The sequence below is a fragment of the Syngnathus leptorhynchus genome, chromosome 3 (assembly GCF_054491065.1).
Source record: "Syngnathus leptorhynchus isolate UIUO chromosome 3, UIUO_Slep, whole genome shotgun sequence".
Classification (NCBI taxonomy): Eukaryota; Metazoa; Chordata; class Actinopteri; order Syngnathiformes; family Syngnathidae; genus Syngnathus; species Syngnathus leptorhynchus.
Genome location: NC_141197.1, coordinates 5,076,122 through 5,093,310, shown reverse-complemented (window position 1 = coordinate 5,093,310; position 17,189 = coordinate 5,076,122). Strand labels below are relative to the sequence as shown.

General features: G+C 39.7%; 1 protein-coding gene across 3 annotated transcripts in view; it reads right to left on the bottom strand.

Annotated features, from left to right (window-relative positions):
- mtch2 (mitochondrial carrier homolog 2) overlaps nt 1-17,189 on the bottom strand; it is a 77,726-nt gene that overhangs the window by 16,967 nt on the left and 43,570 nt on the right. For all 3 annotated transcript variants that reach the window (XM_085908514.1, XM_085908516.1, XM_085908515.1), the window contains 4 exons: nt 11,109-11,165; nt 7,176-7,233; nt 2,211-2,262; nt 138-197 (listed from right to left, as the gene is read on the bottom strand). In XM_085908514.1, coding sequence (XP_085764640.1) covers nt 138-197; nt 2,211-2,262; nt 7,176-7,233; nt 11,109-11,165 — 227 coding nt within the window. The remainder of the gene's footprint in view (nt 1-137; nt 198-2,210; nt 2,263-7,175; nt 7,234-11,108; nt 11,166-17,189) is intronic.

Here is a 17,189-nt window from a genome sequence, read left to right as displayed (position 1 = left end):
TTGGATTCATTGAATTAGGCATTTTGGCTCTTCCTCAGGATACTCAAGCTATTTGTGAAAATCATAATCGAAAATAGCATTTTCATGACGAGAGTTGACTTGAATCTACTTTGTATGAATGTAAAAAATAAACATACGCAAAGAAGCCCAGCATGCCTTCTTCTCTGTAGATGGTGATAATGGAATCAAAGACTCCGCTGAAAGAGATGGATATTATTTAGAAAATAATCATGTCACTATAGTTTCTCAAAATACAGTAGTGTTCATAATAATAATGCTTTGTGACTAAAACGATTATTTATCTTTTGAGTACAATTTTTATAGTTTCGTAGGAAAAAAGGTCTAAGGAGATTCTCACAAATCCAGTATGACCAAGCATTCATGATTCAGGGGTGCTGGAGAGGAGGGTCCGTCGGGAAGTTAAATCTTAAATTTAGGAGGAGCAGTGTGGTTTTCATCCTGGCCGTGGACCAGCTCTAAACCCTCAGCAGGGTCAATTCAATAAAACAGCTATCAAAAGCAAAACCACCATTCAAAATATCTGGTAGTAAGGCCTGTATTTTTGCTGCTCTTGGGTGCTTGAAATTATGGCATGAATGTAATGTCATGCTGTTGCCTCTGCCTACAGCATCCAGAATGGCACAGTCGGGTTTGCTTCCTGCCTTTTTATTTGATAAAAATCGAAATTACATTGTGTGAAATTACATTGTTCTATTGATAAAGAATGTGTGAAATCACATTGTTCTATTGATAAAGAATGTGTGAAATCACATTGTTCTATTGATATTGACCAGGCATTTTTTGCGATATACAGTAATCCCTTGCTACATTGCGGTTCATTTATTGCGGGTTCAGTACAACGTGGATTTTTTTTCGCCCCCCAAAAAATTCAAAAATTCAAAAAAATTGAGGTATTATGACACGAAAGTTGCCCACACGCCAGGAGAAGGCAGGGAGTGCCCACACAATTGCAGCACGTACACTTGTACCTTTTAATAAAAAATGTTGTTGGAATAATAAGAGTTCTAAAAACAAATTTACAGTGTTGTACCTTGTTATATATTTTTTCATAACAATACGTTTTAAAAACATATTTACAGTAGGTACACTTGTACCTTGTTATAAAAAAGTGGTTATAATAATAAAATAGTTCTAAAAACATTCACAGTATGTATACTTTCGCTACATGTACGTTACACACATGCGCGCACGCACACGCGTGGGTATCATACTCATTAATATTTAGATTATTTCTCCGTGTTAATATAGTATTTACATGTTTGAAACTATTATTTAATGTTCTAATGATGACATATGCACTTATGTGGTTTAATATACACTTATTAATACACAAAAATGTATGTATGTTAAAAATGAGAGGGTGACACTACTTCGCGGATTTTCACATATCGCGGGTGGTCTTGGAACCAATTATCTGCGATAAACAAAGGATTACTGTATATTGATATTGGATTATTGCCCAACCCTACTTTAAAATCCCATTTTCCTCAGGCTTTAAGGGTGAAACGCATGTTCAACAGGTGCTGGCTTCGTCCTTAAATAGGGGACACCCGATTCACACCTCTTTTTTTACACAAAATTGACAAATTTACTGTCTGAATGCCACATTACTATTATTGTGAACACCCCATTTTCTACTTATGTTTTTATTTATTTTTACTAATAGCCCAATTTTACTCCCTTAAGTGTGCATATCATGATTGCTTGGTCTCGTTCGATTTGTATCTATTGGTACCGTTGGGTGGTCTTGGAACCAATTATCTGCGATAAACAAAGGATTACTGTATATTGATATTGGATTATTGCCCAACCCTACTTTAACATCCCATTTTCCTCAGGCTTTAAAGGTGAAACGCATGTTCAACAGGTGCTGGCTTCGTCCTTAAATAGGGGACAGCTGATTCACACCTCTTTTTTTACACATAATTGACAAACTTACTGTCTGAATGCCACATTACTATTATTGTGAACACCCCATTTTCTACTTGTGTATTTATTTATTTTTACTAATAGCCCAATTTTACCACCTTAAGTGTGCATAGCATGATTGCTTGGTCTCGTTGGAGTTGTATCTACTGGTACCGTTTCCCATGTAACAATAAAAAAAAATAGTTGAAACCTGGACTAGTCCTTTTCATTACACATCACTACTATTCTGAACACTATTGTAGTTTGGAGAACATTTTTACCTGTATTTTGCTTCTCTTCCAATAAACTGCACCATACATCGCAATGTAATCACTGAAAGACAAATCACAGAAAATGAATCACAATAGAATCAAATTTCTTGAAACCAATATGTTCTAAAAAATCATATCGAGATGAATGGCACAAATTTGTCTTTGTAATTATACATTCTATGTGTTGTGATGGTGTTTGGGCTCCTAATTGTCTGTTGGTGTGTGTGAGTGTCAATGGTTTTCTATGAGTGGCCTGCGATTGGTGGCCAACCAGTTCAGGATATCCCCGTCAATTGCCTAAAGTCAGCTGGGATAGGCTCCAGCATGCTCATGAGGATAAGCAGTTTAGAAAATAGATGGATGGATGTTTGTTCTCTATCTTGTCACAGGGTTGGATGTTGTCTGGTGTCTTTCAGTATATAGGCTCGTTACTCAATCACCCTGCCAAAACGTCTAGCATGCCCCATGCCTATTTGTCAAGCGCTCTACAGCCCAGTCCGTTGTTGTCACTTTGTACCATTAACTGCCTGTTGGGTGATTTTGTTTTGAACTTTTGCAGCATAAAGATTTCAGTCAGTGTCCTATCTGTTTCTGGGTTAAGCTTCTGGTTCTCATGTCTGTAGATAGGCATTCTTATTCAACTTCATTCACATAGTAATAAGAATTAGCCTTCCATTTTCATCAATACCATTTTGTAATGTTCCATTTTATACATGACCACACCCAGAAATAGGTAGGCCTGAAAGTACCATATTTTCCGGAGTATAAGTCGCACCGTAGTATAAGTCGCACCAGCCATAAAATGCACAATAAAGGGAAAAAAGCATATATGTCACACCCGAGTATAAGTCGCATTTTGGGGGAAATTTATTTGACAAATTCCAACACCAGAACAGACATTATTAGGCAACAGGCTGAACGGTACGGTATGCTAACGTTACGTAAACACATAAAAGAGGAACTGAGAACGTGCCTGACGTAACACATTAAGAGTTATTCAAATAACTATAACATAAATAAGTTCATCGAACCATATGTGTCACTCCAAATCATTAAATCCATTGAAATCTTCGTCCACTGTGTCACTTATAAACAACTCAGCTGACTCCGGAAGTAGATGCAATGCTGACATCAGACCTATCGTCAGTTGCAGTTCCAATTATTCCACAGGTCTAGAGCGCCCTTGGGCAGTTTAGTGTGTTAATAATTTCACATATAAGTCGCTCCTGAGTACAAGTCGCACCCCCAGCCAAACTATGAAAACAAACTGCGACTTGTAGTCCGGTACAGTGCTTTGATTTCAATTTTAGTCGACAGCAGAAAACAGGACAGAACAAATGGGGCAAAATTCTGAGATGGGTAGATTAGCCTAACTCTTATTACACTCTTATTCCATGTATGCAAATGCAACTTTGAATACTGTTTGTGAACTAACCAAAAACAAAAAACGAAAATGTTTGCCTTGCGTGCCTATTTAACATTGATAATAGGGGTGTAATAATACATCTATCTAATCGATGTGTTTGCCCTATGATCCAGCTGTATCAGACATACCTGGATAAGTGCACATCAATGTTGGACACGTCAACAAAACAATTATTTTTGATTGATTGAATCAATATAAATACCAAGGTATTTTAACTGCAAAATTACCAATAACTCTATCGTCTTCAATTTAATTTTGAATGCTATTTTTATTGAACAGTTGAATAATGAAGAATGAATAATAATAATTTCTTTGCTCATATGCATTATCTTTGGTCTGCTATGTCCAAGGATGTAACATAGACCATGGCTGATAAGTTGAATAGATAAGACGACAGAGTGCAAGTGTGGAAAGTTGGGAATACTTTTGATTCGGCAAGGAAGACGATCATTCTGATAAGACAGATGCCGTGTATTGCCTTTGGTATGAATCAACAGCAACAGTTGCCGTGCAAGGTGGAAGGAGCAGACCAGACCAAAAAGGTTTTGCTGCCTAATTTATTCAAAAAGTCAATAAAAAAATCTCTTTGTGCTAAGAGAATTACATTTTAAATGGATCAATGAATGCATACAAACGTTTTGTGCCCAGATTGCTGCATTCACGCAGTTCGTACGAGTACTACTTAAGCCTTTGGCAAAATTGTTTACTGTTATATACAACATTCCATTATACAGAACAATGGCATCACAAGTCAATTTAATGTGAATGAATGAATAAATTGATTAATTTCATAAATACATATTTTTATGTATTTTTGTTCCACAAAAGAGAATGCTGGTCAGATATATGAAACTATCAAAAGGGTTTGTTTTGAAGTTGTAATGCAAAATAGAACAGCTGATTCCAAAAGGGGACTACCGTATTTTCCGGACTATAAGGCACACCGAACTATAAGGCGCACCTTCAATGAATGGCCCATTTTAAAACCTTGTCCTTATATAAGGCGCACCGGACTATAAGGCACACCATTTTATCTTTTTTATTTCAACTTCAGATGCAACAAATTACTTTATAATCACAAAATAATGATCCATAGTCTTTTTGATTCATGGCTCAGTCTTCAGCGGGCCACTTATGATTGTTTTCATGACAATGCTTCGGGCCAGTTTAAATTCATAAATTGATCCATATATACGTAGATCTGTGAAATAATTGGAGCCGCAACTGACGATATTTTTTTTTATTTTGTTTATTGACACTGAGGATGAATATTCCGATGGATTTAATGATTTGGAGTGACACGGATGGTTCGTAAAAATTGTTGTTTATATTACATTTATTTTATATATCTAGTCTGACGTCATCGGCGCACCTGTTTTTTTGGGGGGTTTTTTAGTGACACAAGATGAAGATTCTGATGGATTTAATGATTTGGAGTGACACAGATGGTTCAATATAATTGTTTATTATATTTATTTGATATATCTAGTCTGACGTCAGCGGCGCACCTCTTCCGGAGTCAACAGCTATGTTGTTTTTTGTTTTTTTATAAGTTATTTGATATATAGTTTATATATTGTTATATGGGTCTGTGGAATAATTTGAACTGCAACTGACAACGAGTCCAACGTCAGCGGCGCGCCGCACACGCGGCGTAGTTCACAGAAAGGACGACGAATTCGATCGATGAATTTATTGATTTGGAGTGACACAGATGGTTTGATAAATGTGTTATTTATATTATAGTTATTTGAATAACTGTTAGTGTTACATCAGGCCCGTTCTCAGGTCCTCGTTTGTGTTTGTGTCACATTAGCATACCGTATCGTTTAGCCTGTTGTTGCTGGTTCATGTCTGTTCTTGGTGTTGGATTTTGTCAAAAAGATTTCCCCCAAACTGCGACTCAAACTCCGGTGCGACATATATGTTATTTTCCTCTTTATTGTGCATTTTATGGCTGATACGACTTGTACTCCGGAGTGACTTTTAGTCCGAAAAATACGGTAATTATGTGGGCTGTGGAATAATTTGAACTGCAGCCGACAACGAGTCTGACATCAGCACCGCATGCACTTTCAGGGTCAAAAGCGACGTTGTGTACACAAAAGACAAATATTTCGATGGATTTGATGATTTGGAGTGACACAGAGAGTTTGATAAACATGTCATTTACTGTTAATGTTACTTCAGGCACGTTCTCAGCTCCACGTTTGTCCTGTTGTTGCCTGTTCATGTCTGTTCTTGGTGTTAGATTTTGTCAAAGTTCTCCCCAAAATGTGACTTGTACTCCGGTGTGACTATGTATGTTTTTTCTTCTTTATTATGCATTTTATGGCTGGTGCGACTTGTACTCCGGAGCAATTACGAATCCGGAAAGTACGGTACATCACTCACAGGCAGAACTCAATTGAAAACACTCCCGTGGGCCCACCTTCCCCCTACAATACATTGCACAGGAAGTTAACACGGTGTACATGTTTTCTAATTTTCCATGTCCCTTCACTATGGTTAGGTTGACGTAGTAAAAAATGCTTTTGGTGGCTTCAGAATGCCAAATTGACCTAAGCACGAAGAATTTACCACCTACAACGCTTGTTTGAGGTGTAACACACTTTCACTTTTTATTGCTTCAACACATATTCAAGCAGCGCTTAACACCTTTTCAAATAGTCCACCTCCCTTCATTATAGTTAGGTTGAGATAGTAAAAAATGCTTTTGGATGCCAAATTAACCTTGGCACATTTAGTAGAATTTACCAGTACGTGGGAATTGAAGCTCAGCCATTTACTTACAAAACGTTTGTTCAACTGTCAAGATTTTATGAACTTTTTTTTGTTGTTGATATTTAAAGCTTTTTTCATGCAATATCCAAGACATACAACATAGTACAACAAACAGTCTTACACAGTCGGACGTGTGAAAGGTGACCCCAAGCAAGCTATTTAAAGCTTTTAATAGGGGGCCCAGTTTCCCATAAGTATCAGATATTGACCAGATATCCTTACATTACGGACAACATAGATATATAATAGACAATAAACACACAATAAGGCACAACAATCAGGAGACACATTGTCAAACAAAAAACTATTGCATTGCATTTCCAGTGTCAGAATTGAAAGCAAATGTCACGGGCCACATCGTAGTCAAATTTGGCCCTCGGGCAAGAGTTTGACACCCCCGCTGTGAGTTGACATCAAAAGTTCTGTCACCTTTAACTTTATCTTTCAATTTTTGGGTTTGGGTTGTGTGCAGTTAAAAGCTAAAAAATTAAGCAATTTAGGCATTTTACCTCATTACCTGGCAGATGCTGAAAAAAGACAGAATAATAAAAAAAAAACGTGGAAGTTTATTTTTAAAAAGACACTGATATTGTATCAAAATCTATGTTTTTTTGGTATATATACATTTTTTTGGTATAAACTTGTACAAAAAAAGCTTTATATTGCTTTGTGTCAAATAGGCAGTATATCTGTATGTATCGTATTCGTCCAAAAACTTACATCACACTCCGAATTAATAACGCTCAAAAGAAATGTTTACATACCATGAAAGGGATGTGTGACTATGGTGGCAAAGGAACGAGCTATCATCTCTTTGGTTGTCTGTGGAGACAGAAATTTACAAAACACACATTTGAAACCTGAATTGCATTAATGAAAATCACGTCATCAATTCTGTCTGAGCTCTTTAAGAAGCTTCTTTTTCCTCATGGTTCATGGTTATTTGTGCTGACAATCACTGTGAGCTACAAGGTCTTGTATAGACAGGTTTGACTCTTCCCCAATCAAACCAAATAATTCCGTCTGTCACGTACTTCGCTCATCCAAGCACACATTGCATTTTGACGACCAAGCGCCGCGCCGTATGTGGCCAGGGGAGGCAAACAATTTTGGTACACCTAATTAAGCCACTTTACAGTGCGGTGAGTTTTATATTGAAGTCTAGAAAGAAAAAACCTGGCACCCCTCAACAAAAATGAACTGCCCTTTAAAACGGTTCATTGGCCCCACCCAGAATGAGCGCATTCACAAAAACGTTCAGAGACCTAAAATGCTTTTCTGCTTGTTCAGTGCAAGTTCGTGAATATGAACGAGTTCATGATTTTTTGTTCATTGAATGTGTTCAGGTACAACACTGCATATTAAATAGAGTGTATGTATGTATGTATGTAGGTATGTATGTATGTATGTATGTATGTATGTATGTATGCATGCATGCATGCATGTATGTACGTACGTACAGTGCTGTTGCGCAGTCGGTGGTGCGCTGCAGTTGCGCGATCGGACAAAATTAAGCTCCCTGTGCACTTAGGTCCACTTAAATTTTGGAAAGTAAATCATTACTTTCAAAATATTTTCTAAATTTCAGCGACGGCGCAGTGCAGTCGGCGACGTGCTAAGGTTGTGCATTCAGCGGTGCGCTGCAGTTGCGCGATCGGACAAAAATGCACAAATGAAAAAATGCTTAAAGAAGGCGGGGTTTTTTGTCTTGGAACGGATTACATTTTTTTCCGTTATTTGTAATGGGAAAAATAGATTCGGAATTCGACCGATTCGCTTCTGAAACCGTCTTTTGGAACGGATTGTGGTCGAAAACCGAGGTTTGACTGTATATGCATTTCATTGTTACTATTGTCTACTGTTGTGCCATTTGTCCGATCGCGGTTTGCTTCGTGTGCGTTTGATTGACAGCTCCGGGGCGCTCCTTTAAGTTTGCCTTGCATTGTACAAGTGGCCGTTACGCAGCTGCACGGCGACTAACGGTCGCCAGCAAATGTATTTTGTTGTCTTGATTGATGACTTGCTGATGTGTTGCTGAGAGTTATTCATTTATGGTTATTTATTATTATTTTTTTGCCAATAATTCAGTAAAGCAATCAAAACTGAACCATGTCTTCCCTCCTGTGTTCTGATCGTAATCCGGGGGCGAAAAGAGCATAACCATCCGAGCACACTTCCTATACAGTCCTCAGGCTCCCCAACAATGGCGATAACAGTTTGCATTATTTTATTGCAATGATTTTCCTTATTCAGATTTGTTTCAAGACTACAGTTAGACTTCACTTTGATAGTTAATGCAGTTATTGCAATTTTGTTGTTTTATCACAGTATTTATTTACATTTCAAAAACCAGAAGCCATTCATTTACAAATGTGATTGTACTTTACATATTTAAATGTCTTTTGCGCTATATTCTGGCTGTTTGCTGTATGCATGCTTGCTCCATTTTGCTCCTCTTATTTGTCTATTTATTTATTTATTTATTGTTTATTTATTGGGTTATTTGCTTATTACTTATTTATTGCTCGTCTATTCGTTTTTACTCTTTGTGCTATTTGCTTGTATGTGTTGTGTAATGTGTCTAGTCACCGTGGGACAGTGGGAAACGTAATTTCGATCTCTTTGTGTGTCTTAACGTGAAGAAATTGACAATAAAGCAGACTTTGACTTTGAGATATTAAGATGTGATAGACAGTTTTTGGACGATTTGAATGAGGCAAAATAACATGCTTTTTCTCTCAAATATATTGTTATAATCATTTGTTTCAGATGTAATTATTTTCTGTATCAAAATTAAATTTGGTGTTAAAAATTCTTTTCAAACTTGAGTCTTGAAAAAGAGGGGGTCGTCTTATAATCAGGGCCATCTTATATTCGGGCCAATACAGTATATGATAGCTAGAAAGATAGGTATAGATATGTGATCCTTCCTTTATGGAGAGAGATGTGTTCCAGAAAATCCGTGAAGGAGGAACGATATATTTTATTTATAAATTACAATATCAATGTATTAAAATAGCGTGGCACGGTGGAGCACGTCCGCCTCACAGTTCAGGGTGCGTTTTCGATCTCACATCTATCTATCTATCTATCTATCTATCTATCTATCTATCTATCTATCTATCTATCTATCTATCTATCTATCTATCTATCTATCTATCTATCTATCTATCTATCTATCTAGTCATGCAACGTTTTATAGGTTAGTAAGAGAACCTTGAAGTTGCATCTTAACCATGGATCGGGAGCCAATGCAAGTTGGCTAGTATCGAGGTAATGATCAAACTTTCTCGTCCTTGTGAGCAGTTTTGCCGCAGCATTTGTACCAACTGTAGACTTTTAATACTACACTTAGGAAGTCCAGAGAACAATACGTTATAATAATCAAAGCACAACGTAAAAAAATGCATGTATAATAATTTTGGCATCACGAGTTGAAAGAATGGGACGAATCTTAGCAATATTACGGAGGTGAAAAACATTGGTCACTAGCAAGAGCTGTCTCAGTTGAGTGGTTAGCTCTAAAACCAGACTGAAACGGTTCAAATCAATTGTTACCAACCATGTAATCATTAAGCTGCTATGCTATGACTTGATCAATAATTTTTGCTCTGAATGGGAGATTTTAAACCAGCGTAAATTTACCAAGACGGTCTGGGTCGAGGTTTGGTCGCTTGACTAATGGTTGAATAGAATAATAGCAGTCTTAAAGGCTGTTGGCACATTACCAGAGGAGACGGACAGATTAATTATATTTAAGACGGACCCTCCTAAAATCTGAAATAATTCTGGAAGTGAGTCGAGTAAGCAAGTTGTTTATTAAACCACGCTAACTAATTGTGTAAGGCTGTCAAGGGACACGTTTTTAGAATTTGGGTTAGGATATTACATGATTGCCAGCTTTCGTAATTGTCAGTCTTGACTGAGTGTTTGGAGCGGTCACTGTGATCTCATCCCTAATGGATTGAATCTTTTGAGCGAAAAATGTCATGAACTTGTCAGCAGAGTGGAGTTTGATATCAGAGGTCGACTGCCGCTGTGTTAGCTATGCCACCGTAGTATTTCAGATTGTTTTTATTGAGACCAATCATTTGAAAGAAGTAATTAGTTTTTGCTGAAACAAGAGCTTCTTTGTATTTCAGGAGCCTGTCACACGATGCCTGACAGAAAACCTCAAGTATAGTTACAAATAAAAGGTATGCGTCCCAAAAGAACCATTTTTTTTCTTGACAATCCTCCTTGTGTATATTTTCTTACAAATGATAATTAAATATTAAAACACCTCCGTCTTATAGTCCGGCATGGCTTATATATGAACAGAACAACATTTTCCTCTAATTTTGGTTGGTGCGGCTTATAATCAGGAGCGTTTTATCCTCCAAAACATACGGTGATATACGTACAATATCCACACTTAAAATCTGAGTTTGGAATATATATCCACACATCATATCCTGACAAAATCTTCATCAGGCATCAGTCACATTTTTTCTAATTGATCTTAAGTCATGGCATGCATATACCCTATGTATGGATGAAGTATAGAAATGCCCCCGCAATTCAGTCCGCGCCTTTTAACCCAAGCGCCTTATGATGCGGAAAACACGGTACATAAGTTTTACAATTGTTGTTTAATTTGCATGGCAGTGTGATAGTGATAGTATAACTACTCTTGGAACTATTATCAAGTGCTGTACCTCATTAACAACATGTGGTAAGGAGCCATCAAGAGCCTTCTGCTGGCCTCCCAGAATCTGCAAAAGACAAAAAATGAACTTTAATACTTAAAAAAACAGTTAGTAAATAGAAATACTAAAAATATCAAAATGCAGTACAGAAACCCACTCCAATGCACATCTTGGATAGTGCCTCAGGACTCTGACAACAGAATACAGGCCCAACATGATAAATATTGCCTCATTCTGTTGCGCTCACTTCTCTCACTGACTGACGAGTAAACAAAAACGTTTTCGTATTTATTATTGACTTCAAAAACTAGTCAAACAGAAACAACAGAAACAAAAATATAACTAAAATATTACAGAAATCTGTCTCGATTTTACACGGACTTTGGGATCCAGAATTTGGTAATCGTGTTATTCCCGAAAGCACGTTGTATAAGAAAGTCTTGTTTTTGTTAGAAAGGCATGTTTTTAGGCAGCCGAATGGGTCCTTTGTTATGTTAATTTACGTCAGGCATGTTGTTGGGCAGCCAAAGGGGTCCGTTTGCCATCTGTCACGCACACACATTGAAGTCTGTTGACATTTTATTCGAAGAGAAGCAATATGCAAATGACAATATCGGGCAGATTGAGGAAATCATTTTGATGTGAATTGGATGGAAGAAAGAATAAATGAAAACTTGTTCTACCACTGGTAGTCACTCAAGTCAAAGTCACTCTTTGCCTTGAGTGACTTTGTGGATGAGATGCTTCAGCAAACTCCCCCCTATCCGAATCAAAAACAATCCTAGCAGTCAAAGATCAAACAGTGCAACTTATTATCAAATGCCTTTAAATTGCTCCTGTAAATTCATCAAATCACTAGCGCTAAGGTTTATGCGCTAGTCCTTTAGCTTCGTACGGTCCTTATATTTTTCCATTTATCATCACTAACATTCATCGTACTACTTAAAAATGTATTTATGGGAAAAAAAAATTGGGTTCCATGACTAAACCACGTTATACAAAGTTGCATAGGATCAAAGCGAGTAAAATGGTGATTTAGGAGTACTCAACCAAAACAAATATTGTTTGCCAGAATAGCAAATATCTGTTGTTGACAACCCATTATTTGGTACACACACATGGTTTCACTTGATCTTCTTGAAATTAAATGTTATTGTGCATGTAGAATATCTGAAAGCCGTTTTATGCACATAAATAACAATATTTACCGGTTCAGTGAAAAAAAAAACCTCAATGAGAATTTGGGCCGAGACTCGTTACTCTCGACATAATTTAGACCTCAGTGATAATTGTGAAACCTTGGTTTGAGGCTTTGGCGCCAAGAGTCTCATGGCCCCTTAATATGACGCTCAGTTAAAGTTAAAGTCCCAATGATCATCGTCACACACACATCTGGGTGTGGTGAAATTTGTCCTCTGCATTTAACCCATCCCCATGTGATTTTGATCCATCCCCTGGGTGAGAGTGGAGCAGTGAGCAGCAACGGTGTCGCGCTCGGGAATCATTTGGTTGATAAATAAATGCCAAAATATTCAGAAGTGCCTTTTGTTTCGAGGGATGGTCTCAATCAGTCCGAGTCAAACACTGATGAGAATGGACTTACCATCACATGCAGGTGCCGCACATCTGACATGCAGCCAAATAAATAAATCATTAAAAATAAGAATTGTATACCTTCTGGATCCACAGACTACAATAACATGAGTCCCATATTATTAGTTAATTATTTACTGATCCGATCAGCGCTGCATGTATCTACTGTCTTTTTTTCTTTATTTAACTGAATGTTTACTTGTGCACACCTTAGTGTATGTTGGTAACTATGTTCTCGACAAGGAGCGGGCTGGGCCCACATGGGTCATGGAGGGAGAATGATGCAAACCTCTGTTAACAAACGCCTGACTACATTGGGCTGTTGGCCTTTCAAGCTGCTCTGGACACTACAATATTCTAAGAGGACATGGAAAGGAGCCCGAGCTGGTGTGCGAGAAAGAAAGGTTCTGATTAGACCAAGTCAGACTTGCCTCCACACACAGCTAGGGTTCTGGTATCAGTCTTCTTGAGAGGAGCTGGACTCTCTTCCACTCTGAAGTTGCCCACGTTGAGAGGCGCAAAGCAGGTCTTAAAGCAGACTTATTGCCCCTGGCTTTGCACCTGTACATTGGGGTTCATCCCAGTGAATGAGAGGGTAGCCTCGCTCCGCCTTTGGGTGTGGTGACAGGTCCTGACTGTTGTTTGTGCCTATGCAAAAAACAGTAGCTCAGGGTACCCACCCTTTTTGAAGTCCTTGGAGGTTGCACTCCATTGTTCTGCTGGGTGACTTCAATGCTCATGTGGGCAATGACAGTGAGACGTGAAGGGGAGTAATTGGGAGGAACGACGCCCCCTCAATCTGAACCTAAGCGGTGATGTTACTGGAGTTCTGTGTTTGTCACAAATTGTCCATAACAAAAACCATGTTAATACAAAAGGGTGTTTACATGAGCACATAGCACAAATACACACTATGCCGCAGTTTGATGATCGACTTTGAAATTGTTAATACAAAAGAGTGTTTACATGAGCACATAGCACAAATACACACTATGCCGCAGTTTGATGATCGACTTTGAAATTGTGTCATCGGATTTGCGACCGCTTGGTAATCAAGTGGAGAGTGGCAGAGGTGTTAACTGATAACCACCTGGTGGTGTGTAGGCTCAAATGGTGGGGGAAGATGCCGGTCCGACTTGACGACAAAACGTATTGTGAAGGTTTGCTGCGAACGTCTGTCAGAATCCCCTGTCAGAAATAGCTTCATGACTTCCGGGTTGGCGGGCGGAGAAATGGCAGCATAGAAAATGCATTCCCAACCTTAAGGTTTGAATTTGCCAAAGACAACTCGACTTCAAGAGGTGATTGTAGTCAAAAGACGCAATGGGGAGGTTGGGCAGCAGGAATGCTGAAAGCAAGGAGTATTTAGTCATCGCAGATGGAGTTTTTAAATGGGTTTAACCCCACCTTCACTGTTAACATCATGGCTGAGAGCAACAACATGGGTGCACAAGACGGAACGAACAAACGAGCGGAACTTGGCCTTATTCTGAAGGAATTGAGACTTCAGAAAAGACAATGAACAACTGAATGGCATCTGGGAAGAAATGACAAAGACCAACGCATGAATTGAGGAGGCAGAAGAGGGTCAAGGTCACTGAGACTTGCTTGCAAAGAGCCGAGTAGTGTAGTGTCGAAACATTTATAGTTGCAAATCCACCTGGATGCCACGTTGACAGACCTCAAAAGCCGTTCCAGAAGGGAGAATATACAGATCTATGGTGTAAAAGAGGGAAATTAGAACAATTCGCCTCCGATGGTGGTCCTTCTGGAGCGATTGCTGCGAAAAAAATTGGAGTTCCCTGAGGCATTTGAATTACAGATCGTAAGACCACACCGTGCATTAGACCACTCAGAGCCAAGTCATCGAGGTTGAGCTACAGAAAGAAAAAAAAAAAGCTGCTGAAGTTGGCATGGCAAAAGCGGGGCTTCCAGCTGGATGAGAAAAAAATTTACTTGGACCATGACTACGTGCCGAATGTGTTAAAACGACACCGGAAATATGCCAAAGCGAATAAAGTGCTAAAGGACAATAGCACCAGGTTCCAAACCCCATTCCCGGCCAAGATGAGTGTTCTACGCAGATGGACTGGTGCTTTACAACTCGGCAGAGGAAGCTACGGATGACATGGTGAAAAGGGGCATGTCATCAAAAGTCCGGATTCAGTGCTGGAGAAGATACATCGCTTCACCTGGCGTACCAGCAGCGGATCAAGGGACCACCAAACAGACAAGATACCATCCATCCACCCCTCCATCAATCTACTTCCGCTTATCCAGGGTCGGGTCGCCGGGGCAGAAGCTTTAGGAGGGATGCCTAGATTTCCCTCTCCCCAGCCACTTCGTCCAGCTCATCCCGGGGGATCCCAGGGAATTCTCGGGCCACCCGAGAGACAGTCTCTCCAGTGTGTCCTGGGTCGTCCACGGGGTCTTCTGCCGGTGGGACATACCCGCAACACCTCAGAGTCCCTCCCAGATTACCGAGCTTCTCACCCTATTTCTAAGGGAGAGCCCGGACACCCTGCGGAGGAAACTCATTTCGGCCGCTTGTATCCAGAATCTTGTCCTTTTGGTCATGACCCATAGTTCATGACCATATGTGAGGGTAGGAGCATATATCGACCGGTAAATTGAGAGCTTCGCGTTTTGGCTCAGCTCCCTCTTCACCATGACACCAGTACAGAGTCCACATCACAGCAGATGCTGCACCGATCCGCCTGTCGATATCACGCTCAATCCTGCCCTCGCTCGTGAACAAGACCCAAAGATACTTGAACTTCCACTTGGGGCAGGATCTCATCCCCGATCCAGAGTGGGCATTCCACTCTTTTCCGACCGAGGACCATGGACTCAGATTTGGAGGTGCTAACCCTCATGCCGACCGCTTCACACTCAACTGCGAACCGCTCCAGTGAGAGCTGGAGATCACAGCTTGAAAAAGTCAACAGCACCACGCCGTCTGCAAAAAGCAGAGATGCAATGCTGACATCACCAAACCGGACATCTTCAACGCCTTGGCTACACCTAGAAATTCTGTCCATAAAAGTTATGAACAGAATCGGTGGCAAAGGGCAGCCTTGGCGAAGTTCAACCCCCACTGGGAAAAAATCCGATTTACTGCCGGAAATAAAAACAAAACTCTGGCATCGACGATACAGGGACCGAACCGCCTTTATCAGTTGGTTTGGCACACCGTACTTCCGAAGCAACCCCCACTGAACTCCCCGAGGGACACGGTCGAACGCCTTCTCCAGGTCCAGAAGATACCAAGATTATAGATAGATTATAGGTAGATTTAAACAGGGTAATTGAGTGTGACATTGGTATCACGGATCTCTCGGACCACAGCCCAGTATATCTGAAAATAAATTTAGATCAGTGTCAGCGAGATATCTTGCGGAGGCTAAATAATGTATTGAATCATATGAGAGAACAAATTAAGGAAAACTAGTGAATATCTGAAACACAACGACAATTGGGAGACTTTCCCTCTAATATTGTGGGATGCTTACAAGGCGGTGGTTAGAGACAAACTAATAGGATAAGAGGCTCATCTGAAGAAGGTGGTGGTCGAGAGGCGTTGGACATGGTTACAGAAGGAAGAAAAACACAAGGGTATGAATGACCCCATGATTAGAGAACAAATCACTGAGATGAAGAACAAATTAAACAAAATATATCAGACAGACATATTAAAGAAATTAATCTTCACACAGCAGAGAAACTATTGAAGGAGGTGGGAAAGCCGATAAATTATTAGCATATAGACTAAAGAAACAGCAGAGGAGAACACAATTCATAAAATTAAAGTACTACAAACATGATGTATTACAAACTGAATACTTTGAGCAATATTATACACTGCTCAAAAAATTTAAAGGAACGTTTTTTTATCAGGATATGGCATGAATTCAATTACACTTTTCTGATAAGGTTTTGGTCAGGTACGTGGCAGAGGGCATTGGTAATCACTTTCAGCTGCATTGGTGTTGATGGAATTAACAACAGGTGCACTAGAGGGGCAACAACAAGATGGTCCCCAAAACAGAACTGGTTTTGCAGGTGGAGGCCATTTCAAGCTCCTCCCTCTTGATCTTTTTTAACTGTTTTTCCACAAGTGTTGGCTTTAGCTAGTCATTGTCACGACCGGTAGCATGAGGCGATTTCTTAACCCTCCTGAAGTTGCGCAGATTGTCCAACTCCTCCAGGATGGCACATCCATGTGTGCTGTTGCAAGAAGATTTGATGTGTCTCCCAGTAAAATCTCCAGAGCATGGAGGAGATTCCAGGAGACAGGCAGTTACTCTAGGAGAGCTGCACAGGGCCGTAGACGGTCCTCATCCCATCAGCGGGACCGATATCTGCTGCTTTGTGCGAGGAGGAACAGGTTGAGCACTGCCCGAGCCATACAGATTGACCTCCAGCAGGCTACTGGTGTGAATGTCTCTGCCCAAACAGTCAGAAACAGATTTCACGAGGGTGGTCTCAGGGCACGAC